Source organism: Hylobates moloch, unplaced genomic scaffold (assembly GCF_009828535.3).
Source record: "Hylobates moloch isolate HMO894 unplaced genomic scaffold, HMol_V3 SCAFFOLD_16, whole genome shotgun sequence".
Lineage (NCBI taxonomy): Eukaryota > Metazoa > Chordata > Mammalia > Primates > Hylobatidae > Hylobates > Hylobates moloch.
The window spans coordinates 53,153,589-53,172,889 of record NW_026652291.1 but is presented as its reverse complement, the minus strand read 5'-3'; the positions used below and the strand labels follow the sequence as shown (position 1 = coordinate 53,172,889).

Below are 19,301 nucleotides of genomic sequence, written 5' to 3'. Positions count from 1 at the left end.
ATACCTGATTGAAGCAATCTATCAGCCCTATGTAAATCAGACACCACCTTCTCAAACTGGACTATAAAACTCGACACATTCGCTGCCAGCCAGTCCTTTCTGCTTGGAGACCCCTTCCTCTATAGAGGAAGCTGTTTCTCTTTCTCTCCTCTCTATTAAACCTCTGCTCCTAAACAACTTGTGTGTGTCCGTGTCCTAAATTTTCCTGGTGCGCAACAACGAACCTCAGGGTATATACCCCAGACAACGCAGCTGCTTTGATCTCATCAATAAACATCTGGTGATGCTTGTTTATACAATGTGCCATGTTATATATTTTGCCACCCAAGTATGGAATATAGTGCTCTTCCAGCTGCAGTTCTTTCCTTTCAATAAGCATCCTCAGCATGTCTACTACTGCTAAAACTGTGATTATTCCTTTTTCCCTACAGTTGAAATGGAAAACTTTGATGTTATCTTTAAAACCAGAAAAGTAATACTGATATATATCACTAAAAGTTATATAACTACTTATACTGAAGTTATCAATTTAAGAGTTTTATTTTCATTCCTGTAAAATGGTTCCAATATTTACTCATGTTTCAGTTGGAATAGTCTAATATTCTAAGGTGCCTATAGTATTACATCCCATATACTTTATAATGCAGTAATTTCAAATAGGTTCCTAATTTAAAAGAAAAAAACAGAATATCTTAGATACAGGTATTATGTAAGTATAAAATTTTGACATTTGCTGCCACCTTGTGACAGAGTAAAAAACATTCTTCATTGTCTTGGACTAAGAGATAACAAATGGCTTTTTCCCACAAAGTCAGATCTGTCAGAAAGACAGATGATAGGACTAAATGCCCAAGGTATTATAATATTTTCCTAATTTATAAAGTTATAGTATAGGCTTCAACATAGACACAAAACATTGTAATTACCTATGCAATGCATTTCTACATTAAGTTCCCTGAACTTCCAAAATAGTCCATTTATCTGATATCCAATTACCAAAAAAAAATGTTATTCATAAAGAACATAGTGAACGAAAAGGAAAACAAGTCCTGGGTTGCTTATCTACTTTTTTATTCTACAAACATATACGACTCTAAGCCCTTGCATTGCGGGGGCAGGTAGTCTCTTCATTTGGTCATTAATAGAAAAAAATGCAAGGAAATCTTTTTCCATTTTCATCTGGTGTCTAATTAAATGGGGTGGAGAGAGGGATAATTAATCATATTCTTGAGGAACATTATCCAATCACTACTTCATTATGATTTATATTTTCTCCTCCTTTGCTTTTCTTCTAATTATTTGCCAATAAGGCTAGAGAATCTAAAAGAAGAAAACTTAAATTTGTCCATAGATTGCAACTTGCCTTGCATAAAGGAAAATGTGAAAGCAAGTAAGAGGATCTGCTTTTTAAAAAATTGATTAGAGGCTGGGCACAGTGGCTCATGCCTATATTCCCAGCACTTCGGGAGGCTGAGGCAGGTGGATTACCTGAGGTCAGCAGTTTGAGACCAGCCTGGACCCTGTCTCTACTAAAAATACAAAAATTGGCCAAGCGTGGTGGTGCACACCTGTAATCCTAGCTACTCGGGAGGCTGAGGCAGGAGAATCACTTGAACCCAGGAGGCGGAGGTTGCAGTGAGCTGAGATCATGCCATTGCACTCCAGCTTGGGCGACAAGAGCGAAACTCCATCTCAAGAAAAAAAAAAGATTACAGATCATAGCGTCTACAGACTTAATTATCCCTTCACTCAGTAATAATCAAAAGCCGATCAAATGTGGTTGGGAAATACAAGGAATGGGGACAGACAGAACAGCGTGTGGAGGCTCGCATCATGAACTTTTGCTCCAAAACTGCAGCAATACATTAGGAAAGCCAAAAGAACCCACAGACCCTCTGAAGGAAGTGATTGCACCTGCAGGACCTGGGAGACACCCCAAATACTGTGAGTGCTCAAACTGTGGAAGTGGGAAAAGCAGATTGTCCACCCCTGAACACACACCCCCACTGGGGAACCTAAAGGTCTAGATTATGGGAGAAGATTCTGACCTTATCTGGAGCTCAGTCAATTTAGAAAGCTGAGCGAAAGCAAAATACACGGGTAAAGGAAGCAGCAGGAAAATCCCTGTGGGCTAGCTGGGTCCCCTACCAAGCCATTTGTGCCTCACCTCACAAGGGGTCCTTGAGGAGGGCTACCAGAGGCACTCAGAAAAGGCCACAGGGAAAAGGAAACCTCCCCCTGAAATTTGTAACAATTTGAACCAATCGAGGAGTCTCCTGGCCAGAACTCGGGGGAGGGCATGAATCCAGTGTGCAGACTCCACAGGTTGGGGAAGAAAGAAAGCCCTACTTATTTTTGCAGCTGGGAGGCAGGTAGCCTAGGGCAGGTTCTCAGCCCTGTTCACCCACTGCCTGGAAACAGACTTGGTGCTGTTGAGTGGGGGCACAGCGGAAGTGAGACTGGCCCTTTGGGTTGTGTGGGAGCTGGGTGAGGCCTGTGACTGCCGGCTTTCCTCCACTTCCCTGACAACCTGCATGACATAGCAAAGACAGCCATAATCCTCCTAGAAACATAACTCCATTGACCTGGGACCCTCACCCTCATCCCCCACAGCAGATGCAGCAAGACCTGCCCAAGTAGAGTCTGAGCTCAGACATACCTAGCCCTGCCCCCATCTAATGGTCCTTCCCTACCCACCCTGGTAACTGAAGACAAAGGGCATATACTCTTGGGAGTTATAGGGTCCTGCCTACTGCCTGTTGCTCCCGACACCAATGCACTTTCAAGCCAATGCTCTCTTGAAAGTGCCACCTCCCAGCAGGAGGTAAACCAGCACAAAAATAGTGCATTAATCAACCAAAGCTAAGGACCCTCACAGAGTCCATTTTGCCCTTCTGCCACCTCCACTGGAACAGGTCCCAGTATCCACGGCTGAGAGACCCACAGATGGTTGACCATCACAGGACTCTGTGTAGACAACCCCAAGTACCAGCCTGGAGCCTGGTAGACTTGCTGGGTGGCTAGATCCAGAAGAGGGATAACAATCACTACAAACAATCCCATCAAAAAGTGGGCTAAGGACATGAATAGAGACAATTACAAAAGAAGATATACAAATGGCCAATAAACATGAAAAAATGCTCAACATCACTAATGATCAGGGAAATGCAATTCAAAAACACAATGAGATACCACCTTACTCCTGCAAGAATGGCCATAATCAAAAACATAAATAACAGATGTTGGTGTGGATGTGGTGAACAGGGAACTCTTCTACACTGCTGGTGGGAATGTAAACTAATACAACCACTATGGAAAACAGTGTGGAGATTCCTTAAAGAACTAAAAGAAACTTGATCCAGCAATCCCACTACTGGTTACCCAGAGGAAAATAAGTCACCGTATGAAAAAGACACTTGCATATGTTTATAGCAGCACAATTTGCAATTGCAAAAACATGGAACCAACCCAAATGCTCATCAATCAACGAGTGGACAAAGACACTGTGGTATATATATATATACTACCCAGTCATTAAAAGGAATGAATTAATGGCATTTGCAGTGACCGGGATGAGACTGGAGACTATTATTCTAACTCAGGAATGAAAAACCAACCATCACATGTTCTCACTCATATTTGGGAGCTAAGCTATGAGGATGCAAAGCCATAAGAAAGACAAAATGGACTGTGGGGACTCAAGGGGAAAGGGTGAGAAGAGGGTAAGGAATAAAAGGCCACAAATTGGGTGCAGCACAATATATACTGCTCAGGTGATGAGTGCATCAATATCTCACAAATCACCACCAAAGAACTTACTCATGTAACCAAACACCACCTGTTCCCCAATAACCTATGGAAATAAAAAAAATTTAAAAAAAGAAATGGTACATTTAGGGTTGAGTGTCTGGAATCAATTTCTTGAGTTTTCAAAAGCTTCAACGTATAAATATGTTGTACATCAGTACACAGTTTCCATTAAACAAAATTTATCAAACTCTATTATTCATTTATCCAACAATTATTAAAAATCAGATATTCTGCAATGTAAGGCAATATGCCAAGCCCAGTAAGCTGATATAAGGCACACTACCTAACCATAAGGAACTTACATTAAGCACACCTAATCCATTATTACCTCTCTTACTAACAGGCCTCCCTCATTTTTCCCTATGTCTTTGCTGAGATGGTAGCAGAGATATTTTCAGTTAAAGTCCATTCCTTGGATCTTTATTTGCCCACTATTAAATCAGGTTTCATAGGATAGTTAACATAAAAAGATCCTGGATATTAAAAAGCATTCCATCCACGAGGAGTAAACTATATAGTTTCAAGGACACAGGGATTTTTGATCTCTCATTAGACCATGAGACTGGGTCTTGAATCTGCCAAATTTTTATCTCCAGTATTTAACTGGAGTAACTGGCACAGAGTAGGCACTCATAAATGCTTGCTGAATGACTGACTTGAACCAAAAAGGTTGTTAGATTAACTGTGTAGCCACAAGTACTTAATACATAGGCTCTCTACTTTCTACTAAAGACAATTCTATGAAGACAAATCAAAGTGAATGCTCCTAAGCACTCTTTAAATTCCTGGTTCATTAACTTAACCCTGGAGACGCAAACATAGTAACCTGAAATTTTATGTGGTTTTCTATATTTTTTGCATGACATAGTTTTACAAATAGCTACAGCTTAGAATCAGAATAATAAGCATGCATAGCACAGTACACTACCTTTCAGTTTAACTGCCACATCAATATACGATTGCAAAAATGCCATGGATACTGCTTGCCCTATATGAAAATTAAAAATTCAACAGATATTACATGTGTATCTCCAAAGCATCCACACTGATATGTAACAAATATAGATTTATGAGGTTTCCCAAAATTATTGTTAATCAGAAATATTCTACTATACATTTCTCAACATAGTCCAACCACTTAAGAGAGTTTCAAATGCAACTGATTTTCTGCACTTGTACTTTAAGGAATATAGCTAAATGACTATGATTTGAAGATAAAAGCAATATACTTACTATAAATCTATAACTGTTAATATGTTAAAAATCATTAGCGTGAGTCACAATTTTTCAAAATTAATGAACATCTAGTTTAATCATTCACCTTTAATTTGTAAATCAGATATAAATCAATTGCACAATCCCAGAATCAGAAGTAAATGCTTCAATGCACACAGTCTACTTGAGACATACGAAAGCAATTTCATTTTACAACATGCAATACATGGAATGCCAAAAATTAAATCTGGGTTTTTAAATGTCCTAATATGTAATAGTCTCCTCTAAAGGCTCATACTCACAACCAGCATAGAAGAGTACTATGCTGTCAGAAGCCATCACTGTTGCATTAAATGTTTCTTCTGTTAGTTCCACTGTAAGTTCCAAAGGTAATTTTCTCTTCCTGTCTCTGAAAACAGTTTCTGCCACTTCATCATCCTGAACATCTAAAATGTTGGAAAAGAAATTAATTTAAATATTGATGTATAATGAAAACTAAGCTCTTCTCATAGGAAGCATATAAGAATTCAGTACTTTTTACAAACTTTTGAATTCATCCTATCTTAATAGTTAGGATGCATGATATTTAGAAAACTTTCCAGTTGCTTAACTGACTCTGAGATGCTTCCTGACCTAGAAGTTGGGAAGTTTTAGTCAATTTCAAAATTAAAACTTGTTCTACAAAGAATATTAATAGTGCCCTTTTGTTTATTTTGCCTCTACTATATGCCAAGCATTGTGACAGGCACTAGGAAAACTGGTAAACAAAACAGACATAGTCCTGACCACATGGAACTTCTATCTATGGAAAAGTCAGACAAACTGATCACTGAATAAATATATAATTACAAATTATGATCAATTTATGAAGAAAGGTAAAGGATACACTGAGAAATTATAACAAGGCTATTTGGATTGGGAAGCCCAAAGTCTGCCAGGTAGAGAATCAAGAAAAGAATGTTTTAGACAAAGAGAATAAGATATACGAAAGCTCTGAGACACAAAAGAGTTGAGCACATACAAGGCTGAGGGAAGGCGAATTTGACTAAGACAAGATGGGGCTGAAGGAATAAACAGCATGAGAAAACTCTAGGCTAGGCAGTGGCTAGATCATAAGAGGTCACATGAGCCAAGAAGTCTGGATTTTATCCAAAAAGCATCAGTTATGAGTGGATTCTGAATATGTGAAAACGCTTCCTTTAGATAGACCAGTCAATAGACTGATAGATCTATCTATCCATCCATCCATCCATGTATCTTCAAAAATACATTTGGATTCATATTCTGTTGGAAGTTTGTAGAGATTGTATGGTAACACAGATGAAGCATATAACTTGATTAAAGGATAAAGCTTCTTTATGAACATGAAAACATGAACATGAAAAAGAAAAGAAAACTCAGGTAGGCAGAGAAGAAAGGCAGTGGTGGCATAAAGAGCAAAGAGAACAGCATGAGCAAAGGCACAGTGGCATGTAAGAGCATGGTGCAATCGGAAGTTCAAACACTGACTGGATAAATGATGATATTAAGAATTGTTAATTTTTTAGATGTAATAATAGTATTAATTATGTTAATGTTAAAAAGGAAAATCCTTATATTTCTGAAACCCAGGGAAATACTTATAGATGAAATTATATGTTTGGGATTTGTTACAAAACAATAAGAGGTGGGGGGTGACTGGAGCAGGATGAGCCATGGTTTGATAATGGTTGGGGCCAAGTAATGGATAACAAGAATTTGTTCTATTATTCTATCTCCGTATGTTCATTAATTCTCTGTAACAACACATTAAAAAGAAAGGGAGAGAGAAGACAATACATTCATAGAACTAAAGTATTGTTTTATACATAATTTCTAACACAGTCATGAACCACATAATGATATTTCAGTCAACAATGGACAACATATACAACTGTAGTCCCTTAAGATTATAATGGAGCTGAGAAATAGGTCTTATCATCTGGTGATGTAGTGGCCATTGTAATGTCGTAGCACAACACATTACTCACATGTTTGTGGTGATGCTGGTGTAAACAAACCTACTGTGAGTCATATAGCACATAAGGCCAGGCACAGTGGCTCACACCTGTAATCCCAGCACTTTGGGGGGCCAAGGTGGGCGGATCACTTGAGGTCAGGAGTTCGAGGCCAGCCTGGCCAACATGGTGAAACCCTGTCTCTACTAAAAATACAAAAACTTAGCCGGGCATGGTGATGCATGCTTGTAATCCCAGCTACTTGGGAGGCTGAGGCAGAAGAATCACTTGAACCCAGGAGGTGGAGGTTGCAGTGAGCCGAGATTGCACCACTGCACTCCAGCCTGGGCGATAAAAGCAAAACTCTGTCTCAAAAAAAAAAAAAAAAAAAAAACAGTGCATACAATTATGTACAGTAAATAATACTTGATAATGATAATAAAGGACTAGACTATTGGTTTATATATTTACTATACTCTTATCGTTAGACTGTACTCCTTTCACTTATAAAATAAAAAGTTCACTGTAAAACAGCCTCAGGTAGGTCTTCAGGGGGTATTCTAAAAGAAGGCATTATTATCATAGGAAATGACAGCTCCATGCTTGTTACTACTGTCCCTGAAAACCTTCCAAAGGGACAAGATGTGGAAGTGGAAGAGAGTAATATGGATGATCTTGACCCTGTACAAGCCTAGGCTAATGTGTGTGTTTGTGTTTTCGTTTTTAGAGAAAAGTTTAAAACGTAAAACATAAAAGTTTTAAATGGAAAAAAAGCTTATAGAATAAGGATATAAAAAAAGAAAATATTTTTGTACAGCTGTATGATGTTTGTGCTTTAAGTTAAATGTTATTACAAAACAGTCAAAATGTTTTTAAAAATTGTAAAAATGTATGAAGTGAAAAAGTTACAGTAAGCTAAGACAAATTATTGAAAAAAAATTTCTAAATTTAGTACAGCCTAAGTGTACAGTATTTCTAAATCTACCATAATGTAATGTTCTAGGCCTTTACACTCACTCACTGACTCACCCAGAGCAACTTACAGTCCTGCAAGCTCCATACATGGTATGTACTCTATACAAGTGTACCATTTTTTATCTTTTATACCATGTTTTTATTGTACCTCTTCTATGTTTACACATGTTTAGATACATAAATATCTACCATTGTGTTATAGGTACTTATAGTATTCAGTACAGTAACATGCTGTATAGGTTTGTGGCCTAGGAGCAATAGGCTATACCATACACCCTAGGTGTGTAATAGGCTACGCCATGTAGGTTTGTGTAAGTGAACTTTATGATGTTTGCTCAATGAAATCACCTAATGATGCATTTCTCAGAAACTATCCTCATCGTTAGGAGACACATGACCATACAATAAATTAAAATTCTAGATCTGCATTTCAATACAACCTCAGCCATTTTCCAACTGTACGACTCTAATCAATCACATAACTCTCTGGGCCTCAATGTTCAACTCTTGTGAAGCATGAGAGTTGCACTATATAACTTTAAGGTACTTTTAAGCACCAAATTCCATGACACTAAAAAATTACATTCTCAATACCAAAATTAGTAAAGACCTATTTTCTTATTTACTGTATTTTTTTCTTATTATTCATATATTTTAATTTTCCTGTCAGTCTTCTGTTTTTTTCCTCCTTTCCCTCTTTTCTTATATTCTAATAAGTTACCATCACTTGTAAATTTAGTCACTCCTCAGCTGTACCTTCCAGCTATTCATTAATAACACACACACTATTTTCAGTCACACATGCTGCTTTTTTTTTCTTTTTTTTTTTTTTGAGACAGGGTCTCAGTCTGTTGCCCAGATTGGAGTGCACTGGCACGATCTCAGCTCACTGCAACCTCCAACTCCTGGGCTCAAGTAATCCTCCCACCTCAGCCTCCCAAAGAGCTGGGATTACAGGCACATACCACCATCTTGGCTAATTTTTGTATTTTTTGTAGAGATGGGGTTTTGTCATGTTGCCCAGGCTGGAACACATGCTTCTTTTCTTTTTTCAGATTGCCCTTTTGTGGAATCTAGTCTTTTTCATTCTGATTCCATTTTGCTGATTTTCTCTGGGGTGCACCTGTCTCTGATTTACATTCTCAGATGGTAATATATTCTTTCCTAACCCTTATCTAGTTTTCCTTTGTAAACGGGAGTGATACAAAGGGAGGGGGAAGAATTAGATACAGGCACAACACCATACAACATCCTGGGCCACTATGGATTACTGATAATAGGAAGTTAAGATGAAAAATAAACAAAAAAAGCGAAGCTGCAAAAGAAATACTAGAAACAGGCTGGAGGTTACCGAACGTTTCCAACACAAAGAAATGATAAATGTTTAAAATGATGGATACACTAATTACCCTGACTTGATCACTATACATCGTATGTATTGAAACATCACTATGTACCCCACAAATAGGTACAATTATTACTGGTCAATTAAAAAGATAAAAATAAAAACCAGAAAGAGAAGGCAGCATCAGAGGGTAAGTAAGGCCACAGAGTCAGAAAACAATATAGGGGCTGTGGCCACAAAGAAATCTTCAAACAGGCAACTCCCACTGAAGACAGGAATCAAATAAACTGAGACTGGGGACAAGTCCTCTAACTCTGAAGGTTCATATATAGGAACCATTACAGGAATAAGCAGGAAACAAGAGACCAGAACACAGGTCTGCTTATGTAATGATAAGCCCACTGAGAATTCCAGAGAGGAACACAAGCAATTCTAACCCCTGCATATCGGAAAAGAACCACAGCTCTGCTCAAACCAAGAAACTGGTCACTGGTAAGAGTGAAAGCTCTTATTAAATTTATAATATAGATTTTGATCACAATGCATGGACCTCATGAAAATGATATGTAAATTGCTTCCTTCTTGGAGCTCATAATGGTACTATAGAAAACATTCAAGTATTTACTATATGTTACACAAAAATGAACAAGACATAATCCTTGATTTAGAAATATTTATAGACTAGCAGAGAAGAGAAAAAAGTAAATGAATAATTACAGAAGAGGATTAATGTTATGAAAGATGTATCAGGAATAATTATTTCACTATTGCCCAACTGTTACACTTTAAAAATATCAAATTTTAGGCCACTAGATTATTTTAGCGAAGTATTCTTGACTGTCACTAATAAATAAGATTTTATTTCAGGATGCTTAAGTTCTAGCCCAGTCCCCACCACCTGCCACTTGTGGGACTTTAGGCAGATCACTGAACTCAGGAAATGCAGACTCTTCATGTATAAAATGAAAGTAGTATCAGCTAACTCAGAGAATAATAATCAAAGTAAATAATATGTGGGAAAAAGAGTTAAAAACTATACAATATTTCATAAATGTAAGCAATACAGTTTTTAAAAACTGAAATAACTGTTTAAAAGAAGTGTTAAAATGTTATTGAAATTTACTCCTTATACCATTAACAACTGGATTCATTTACAAGTATAAATATAACAATATTTATTAGAACTCCATTTCCTAATAAAAATAGTAACAATGAATTATCATGTTGTAGTTTCTAAGCAGAGTTTTTAAACATGGACTAGTCCAGAATGGCTGAAAGAACTGATACGGAAGATGAAGGCACAGATGTGGGAAGTTTAAAGCCTGATACGTAACAGTAAATGCTAATAAATTAAACAAAATATAGCATCCTTACATCTTTTCAACAAATCAACTTGATAAAATGTGGTTCCAAATAAATTCCGCCAGGTTTCTTTACAGAGTCTTGAATCTGAATACATTCTTCGAGAAAGTTAATTCACTGGAAATTTCACTAACTTTATGGGTGCTGGCCAGGATGGGGAAGGAGTGAGAATCATAACACATTACCTATATCTGGACCTTCCATATCACTGTCTTCATCTTCTTGTATTTCCTCAATGTGCATATTATTTTCCACATGAGATATTATTAAATCGACATCATGTAATACCAAAAATTCCACTGGAACTCCCTAGAAATACGTTAATTTTTAAAAAATGAATATAGCAAAGTATTTTGACATAAAAATGTTTTACTTGGGCCAGGTGTGGTGGCTCACACCTGTAATCCCAGCACTTTGGGAGGTCAAGGCGGGCGGATCACCTGAGGTCAGTAGTTCGAGACCAGCCTGGCCAACATGGTGAAACCCTGTCTCTACTAAAAATACAAAAATTAGACTGCCATGGTGGCGCATGCCTGTAATCCCAGCTACCTGGGAGGCTGAAACAGGAAAACAGGAGAATCGTCTGAACCCAGAAGGCAGAGGTTGCTGTGAGGCGAGATTGCGCCACTGCACTCCAGCCTGGGCAACAGGGCGAGACTCTGAAAAAAAATAAAATAAAATAAGTTTTACTTGCTTGACACTAAAATAAAACTAAGCCTTCGAACTTCAATTCTAAAATTTAGCAAAATGAAAAAGGCAATTAACTCCAAAATTACTGTGAAAAGAAAAGCATCCAAAGCATACCTTCTATAAAGACAACGGGTACACTGAAAAAGGTGGCAAAAAAGGTGCTGAAAGCCTCACTTGCTTCTTGTCACAACCACATTATACTGAAGTCCGTAAAACATTTCACATGTAATAGCAAGTTCTACCTCTTTATAAAATGGAAATATATACAATTTTACTGCAAATAGAGTAAATCAAAATTGATTATTCTGACATTCCATAAAAATATTCAAAACAATACTTCATCTAAATTAATTCCACTAATAAGTTTGATTTCCTGTTTAGCTATAAACAACATTAAATTACTATGTGCTCCCAGTTATTTTAAGAATACCAAATTCTATTGAGATCAATACTACTTAATTAATATTAAAAAATATTACTTAAGATTTATTTCACTATTGCCCAACTGTTACACTTTTAAAATATGAAATTTTAGGCTACTAGATTATTTTAGCAAAGTATTCTTGACTGTAATTCTATATTGGAATAAAGCTATGAGCTCTAAGTATGTTTGTTCTTTGCTATCACATATCTTCATTTTTTAAACATTATATTCAAAACAAGCAATTTTGATTTCTACAGAAATATAATAAACTTAAAAAGTAGAAGAATCAAAATCAAACTTAATATGTTCCAAATATTCACAGAAATTTTTGTAGTAAACCTTTTAATTAAAGTATAACATTAACACAGAAAAGAACAAAAATTTTAAGTATAGAGTTTAATGGATTTTTACAAAGTGGACATACTTATATAACCACCATACAGATTAAGATACAGAACATCATCAGCACAACCAGTGGCCATCTTCTTGCTCTCCTGTCATTAACATCCCCCAAAAGTAATCACTATTCTGTTTTTCATCACTGCTATGGTTTGAATTCTGTTTTATCTTGTTTATTTTTTTGAGACAGGGTCTGTCTCTGTTACCCAGGGTGGACGTGCAGTGGCACCATCATGGCTCACTGCAGCTCAAACCTCTGGGGCTCAAGTGATTCTCCCACCTCAGCCTCCTGAGTAACTGGGACTATAGGCATGCACCACCACACCCAGCCAATTTTTTGTAGAGATGGGGTCTCCCGATGTTGCCTAGGCTGGTCTTGCACTCCTGGGCTCAAGCGATCCACCTGCCTCAGCCTCCCAAAGTGCTAGATTACAGGCATGAGCCACCATGCCCGGCCCAATATTATTTTAAACAAAAAGCAGGATATATAGCATAACCCTGATTTTGTTTTATTTAAAAAAATACATAAAAATATGTGAACAGAAGATAAAAACCAGACTGACACATGATAAAAACACCAAAACGTTAACAGCAATTTTCTTTGAATAGGAGCAATTTATAATTTACAGATTTTTCTATAATAAAAATATATTAAAGACCACATATATTAGCTTTCTTTAAATAAACAGATATTGCAGAACAATACATAAAACAACTAACCTTTTCTGCTCTTTTGAAGACCACATTAGCATCTTGAGGAATGTTCACTTCCAAAGAGTCCCTTTTTCAAAATGGAAATAAATGTTTTATGTTGCTAATCTGAAGAATAATAGTCACACAGGACGTCAATAGAAAATAGAACTACATTCTTATATTAAAAATTATGAAAAAATATTAGAATTTAGTGACTGAAAAATTTTACACATAAACATAGTCCAGATTTTCTAGTCTCCATCTTAATCTCCATCTTCATTTAGCAAGGTTTAAAATTCTAAGTTTTAATCAACCTTAAATGAATGTACAGATTTTAGCTCAGCAACTAGTTCTAACTATATTGGAATCTATTCGAGATTTGAGTTTACTTATAAGTGATTAAATTACCATATTTTAAAACGTGGAAACTATTAGCGTTTTGCTAAATATAGTAAATATTCGATGTTTAAGATACCTTAACAAGAGCAGAACCCCTGCTTTTCCCAGAAGACGCCAAGCAACCCATTCTGCAGTTCTTCTATCAGCTTCATAAGTAGCCTGTTGGCTAACAATAAAAACCAGTGGTAAGCCCAGTTGGAGATGGACAGTTGAAACTTGTTGAGGATCTTCAGCAACTTCAGTCTTCATTGAAAAAAGAAAATAATATTCTAACATTTGGATTTAAATTCTCCTAATTCTTATTAATAAAGTCACAAGTAAAAAGAAAGTCTGTAAAATAATCCAACACTAACAGAAATGATCTCTTAATTTCCTGAATTTAATGCTTCCAATGCACCTATATAGTTTTGTTTGTTTGTTTTTTGAGACAGAATCTTGCTCGCTTGTCAGGAGTGGAACGGCACAATCACAGCTCATTGTAGCCTTAGCCTTCTGGGCTCAAACAATCCTCCCACCTCAGCCTCCCGAGTAGCTGGGACCACAGGTGCACACCACCATGCCTAGCTTGTTTTTGTTTTTTTTTTTTTAATTTTTTGTAGAGACGAGGTCTCCCTATGTTGACCAGGCTGGTCTTGAACTCCTGGGCTCAAGTGATCCTCCCACCTTGGCCTTCCAAAGTGATGGGATTACAGGCATGAGCCATCATGCCTGGCCCCCTATAAGTTTAGGCATTATAAAACTAACAGATTTTATAAGAAGTTAAACCAAAAATTACCATCATAAAGAATAAACATATTATAAACAAACAAAAACAATAAATAAAACAGTGTGGGACTAATTGATATAGATAAATATTTCAAGAGAAATAGAACAGATAACTAAGGAATAAACTTTTTCATTAAGAATTTAACATATAATGACACATTACAAAACAATGAGGAACATCTGAGTTAAAGTAGCAAATTAAATACACACATCTAATTTCACTCCCTCCAGAACTCCCAGGAAAACTACAGCAGCGGGATTTTTAAAAGAGATAAACACACGTATGTGAAGAAGGAAAGAGAAAAGATAGCACAATTTTAGAAGTCAGAATAATAACTGACTTAGGAGATCCTACAAAGCAAAACCCTAAGCCATTAGAGGGAAAACTAAGTTTTAACTACAGAATCCTAAATTTGCTCAGGAACTGTCAGTGTTAGGCATGTCTGGACCTGGGAAGGAAATGTTGGAAGGGAAGTGACAGGAAGGCTCTAAAATAAGGAGGAATGTGTCAAAGCTTTTGAAAGGTAGTTAGATCCCTAAATTCCCCTCCCCAACTCTACGAGTTTAAACAACTGTCACTTCCCTACACCAGCAGAAATGTAGGAACAGCTGGCAGTGTGGACACCATGCCGAAATCAGGGGGATTAAGTAACCAAATGTTGAGACGTTCCCCTCACCCCAGGTCCCTTTCCACTCAGTTCCCAGAATGCCAGCAGCCAGGCCTTTGTTCTCAATTGGAATTTGTATCCTTTTTGGGGGAGTGAGTAACCCCAAAAGCCTAAAGATACTGACATTGGGATTCGCCAAAAAGCAGGCCAGGCCCAATTACTTTATGGAGCTTTAGGCTTGGCCCTGCTCACCTCTTCAGTCTGCTTACTGCCTAAGAGACATAGACTTCTGCCACTGCTACCCGCACCTTCTCCATCTTCCACCATAGATGTCTCCCAGACAAGACTCAACCACACTCCTTGAATTCTCACACAGAGAATGTGTGAGAATCTGGAACAGTGTTGCCTGCCTCTGCCCCTCCTCCATGCTCCTCTTTTGCCACCACCCAGCACAGCTGGCTTCAGGGTCCATCTGAGCACTGCTTGGCGTTCCCAGGACATTTGAACTAGGCAGGGAGGTGGGGTGTCATGTGGCCAGGTGGCCAGAAGGCACTGAGAAATACCATGGGATGGTCTGTGCAGATCAGACACTTGCCAGTCATGGGGCAGAAATGTCAAGGACAGCTTACAATGGTGCCACCTTCTCACCATTCCCCCTTCCCAACCCTCCTCGGCCCAGTCAGCCAAAGAGAGTCAGTACTATTTTGGCCACATCTCTCAAGTCTCCCACAACCCCAAGTGCCTTGAAGTCTCTGCTCTTTGTCAGAGATTTTCAAAGACTGATGTTTTTGTTTTGTTTTCTCATCATTCCATTGTGATCGTAAGAAACTAAGAAGATTAATGAAAAGGTCAGGCACGATGGCTCACGCCTATAATCCCAGCACTTTGGGAGGCCAAGACAGAAGACCACTTGAGCTCAGGAGTTCAAGACCAGCCTGGGCTACAAAGCGTGACCCTGTCTCTATTTTTTTTTTTAAAGAAAAAATTAAATAAAAATTTAAAAAGAAGATTAGAGAAGAAATAAAATGTGAACACGTCACTGTTTTATATATATATATATACACACACACACATATTTAAAAGTCACCAAGTCCCACCAATGTTAGAATTTCCAATCAGCTTTTAGTTTCAAATTCTAAATTATGAATAGATATCCGATTAACAAACACCTGAGGAAAGCCTCTAACATGAAAGACAGAGACTAGAACACATGGAAAAATAAATAACATAGAGAAAATACAGACTATATGGGAAGAAGAAAGGTTCAGAAACCACCATAGACAACCTCAAGGAGATGGGAAGACACTGGATTCATAAAGAATTGAAAAATAAAGTTAAATAAATCTCCCAGAAAGCACAACAGAAATAGATGGAAGATAGAGAAAAAAAGTAATAAAACTGAAGGACTAGTTCAAGAGGTCTAACATCTAAATAATGCAAGTCACAGAAAAAGAGAAGGGAGAATATAGAAGAAATAATCACTGAAATAAACACAAAATTTTCCCACAATTGAAGGACATGAGTTGTCAGATTGAAAGAGCCTACTGAATAACCAAGAGTGGATAAAAGCAGATACAAAGGAAGATGCATTCTCCCAAACTTTCTAATAATTAAACTTTTTTTTTTTTTTCCAAGGTAGAGTCTTGCTCTCTCACCCAGGCTGGAGTGCAGTGGCAGGATCTCAGTTCACTGTAACCTCTGTCTCCCAGCCTCAAGCAATCCTCCCACTTCAACCTCCACCAAATAGCTGGGACTACAGGCATGTATCACCACGCCCGGCTAATTTTTACATATTTTGTAGAGATGGGGTTTTGCCATGTTGCCCAGGCTGGTCTCGAACTCCTGGACTCAGCCAATCCACCCACCTTGGCCTCCCAAAGTGATTCCTATCACCAGGGGATAGGAATCTTGGGAGCTATCTTAGAAGTCTGTCTACCATAGGTAAGTATAGGATTCTCTTTAGCAATTTTTAGGAAAGATATACATATATAGTTATATATATATATATACTAATATATATATATAACTATATATATACTATATATATAGTTATATATATATATAGTACTCAATAACTTGAGTTATTAAGTACTCTTAATACAGCCCCCAAGATTCCTACCCCCTAGTGAACAAATCTTGTATAATCCCCTCCCCTAAGTGTCAGTAGGAACCGTGGGTAGCCATTCCTTTGGTTACGTGACATTACATAGGAGTCTGCTGTAAAACACTCAAGTAAGATTCTCCCACTAGCTTTGAAGGAGCAAGCTGCAATGTTGTGAGAGGGCCATGTGGCAAGGGCTTGAGAGCAGCCTGTAGGAAATGAGAACAACCCCTGTCCAACAGCCAGCAAGAAAACAGGAACCTGGGTCTTACAACCACAAGCAGCTAATTTCTGCCAAAAACCTAGATGAGTGGAATACCCTGAAGGAGTAAAAATGCCTGTTTTTTTTTCCTTGTATATTAGGAGAACTGTTAGTAATTCAGTATCATAAAGCAAAAAGGAAGAATAGTCAGCAAGGCTAGAAATCTGGCAAGGGGCCAGATCATTGAAAGCCATGAATATCCTGTCAAGAAAATGGGGCTTTATTGTGTAAGTAAAGTGAAGCCATTTATGAATTGCATGAATTCAGGATCACATATATAAGGAGGGATACATCTAATTAACAGATATATGCGTGGGAGCTCCAAATAAACATGTGACCTGAAAATTCAGATTTGAGAATCCGTGTAGTTAATGCCACAGAAACAAATGAGATCACTTGAGGGGTGTGCTTTGAGCAACTATCACTGTGTAGCAAAGTACCCTAAAACCTGGTACCTTAAAACGACAAGAATCATTTCTTTTGCTCAAATATGCGTAAGCTCATCTCTGCTTCATGCGGCATTAGTAGGCTATTTCAACTGGAGGCTGAAGATTCTACTTTACAGATGGCTCATACACATGGCTAATAAGCTGCTGCTCAGTATTAGGAGCTCAGCCAGGGCTGTGGTCTAAGGGCCTTGATTCTCCTTTTTATGGGCTTCTCCCAGGCTGCTTAGTCTAACAACAAGGTGGGGGTTTTCAAGAATGAGCAAATAAAGAGAGCAAGGCAGAGGCACATGACATTTTGTGAAATATTGCCATTAATGATATATGAAGTCATATATCATCACCTTAGCCTCATTCTGTTGGTCAAGGCAGTTACAAAAGCCCAACCACATTCAGGTAGAGAAGTCATAGACTCGACCATCCCACAGGCACAGTGATAGGGTGACATGATAAGGGGAGATTATGGGATGGGAGGTACTGTTGGACTTTGTGAGTCTTGGAGAAAGGAGTGAACCTCTTTTGTATGTGGGAGGGATTACTGCAACCGTAGTCTGCCCCCTGGCTAAAACAACTCATATCCCTTCCATATGTAAAATACACACCTCTCTCAAAGACTCCTAAAGCCTTATCCCATCAAGCTTTGATTGAGACCTGTGCAAAGTTTAATACATCATCTACATTTAGTTTCAGGTGCAGGTAAGTCCTTTGCATACAGCTCCTTGAAAACTATTCCTCTCAATCTGAAGACCTGTGAACTAAAGAGACAGATCGGCCAGCATGGTGGCTCACGCCTGTAATCCCAGCACAATTGGCAGGCTGAGGCGGGCGGATCACAAGGTCAGGAGATCAAGACCATCCTGGCTAACATGGTGAAACCCCATCTCTACTAAAAATTAGCCGGGTGTGGTGGCAGGCACCTGTAGTCCCAGCTACTCAGGAGGCTGAGGCAGGAGAATGGCTTGAACCTGGGAAGTGGAGCTTGCAGTGAGCCGAGATCGCTCCGCTGCACTCCGGCCTGGGTGACAGCACGAGACTCCATCTCAAAAAAAAAAAAAAAAGAGACAGATCATTTTCCCTAATACATACGCAACAGACAATGATGGGACAGGCATAGTATAACCACTATATACACTCCTAGTTGAAGCGGGGAAAAACGGAGGCACACGATAGTCACTGGTCTATAGCAAGTCTGAGGTCCATTCAGGCATATGTTGCCAGTTCCTTGATTAGGGCTCAGTCCTGTTCCCTGAACTTGAGACTCTTGGTTACAAAGTATGGGCCTAGGTCTGCCCTCCAACTCGTCTTTTTTTTTTTTTAAGCCCGTGATTGCAGCTGAGTAGATTTCTTAGCCTTCCCCTGCCCCTAAAAATTTGGAGGTATAAAGTACATATATCATTTTGTGCTATTTGTGTCTCTTACCATACAAGTTGGTATAATTCTTTTAAAATCTTGTGAGTTTCCGATTCATGAGGGTGGAGCCAAGATGGCCGAATAGGAACAGCTCCGGTCTCCAGCTCCCAGCCCCAGCGACACAGAAGACGGGTGATTTCTGCATTTCTGCTTGAGGTACCGGTTTCATCTCACTAGGGAGTGCCTAACAGTGGGTGCAGGACAGTCGGTGAAGCACACTGTGCGCGAGCCAAAGCAGGGCGAGGCATTGCCTCACTCGGGAAGCGCAAGGGGTCAGGGAGTTCCCTTTCCTAGTCAAAGAAAGAGGTAACAGACAGCACCTGGAATATCGGGTCAGTCCCATCCTAATACTGCACTTTTCCAACGGGCCTGGAAAACGGCACACTAGGAGATTGTGTCCCGCACCTGGCTCGGAGGGTCC

At 38.5% G+C, this 19,301-nt stretch overlaps 1 protein-coding gene across 1 annotated transcript in view; it reads right to left on the bottom strand.

Moving 5' to 3' along the window:
• Positions 1-19,301, bottom strand: part of TXNDC16 (thioredoxin domain containing 16) — a 148,753-nt gene that overhangs the window by 59,277 nt on the left and 70,175 nt on the right. The window contains exons 9-13 of the mRNA XM_058429389.1: positions 13,365-13,531; positions 12,917-12,977; positions 10,869-10,992; positions 5,328-5,471; positions 4,739-4,798 (exon numbers count right to left, since the gene is read on the bottom strand). Of these exons, the coding sequence (XP_058285372.1) occupies positions 4,739-4,798; positions 5,328-5,471; positions 10,869-10,992; positions 12,917-12,977; positions 13,365-13,531 (556 nt within the window). The remainder of the gene's footprint in view (positions 1-4,738; positions 4,799-5,327; positions 5,472-10,868; positions 10,993-12,916; positions 12,978-13,364; positions 13,532-19,301) is intronic.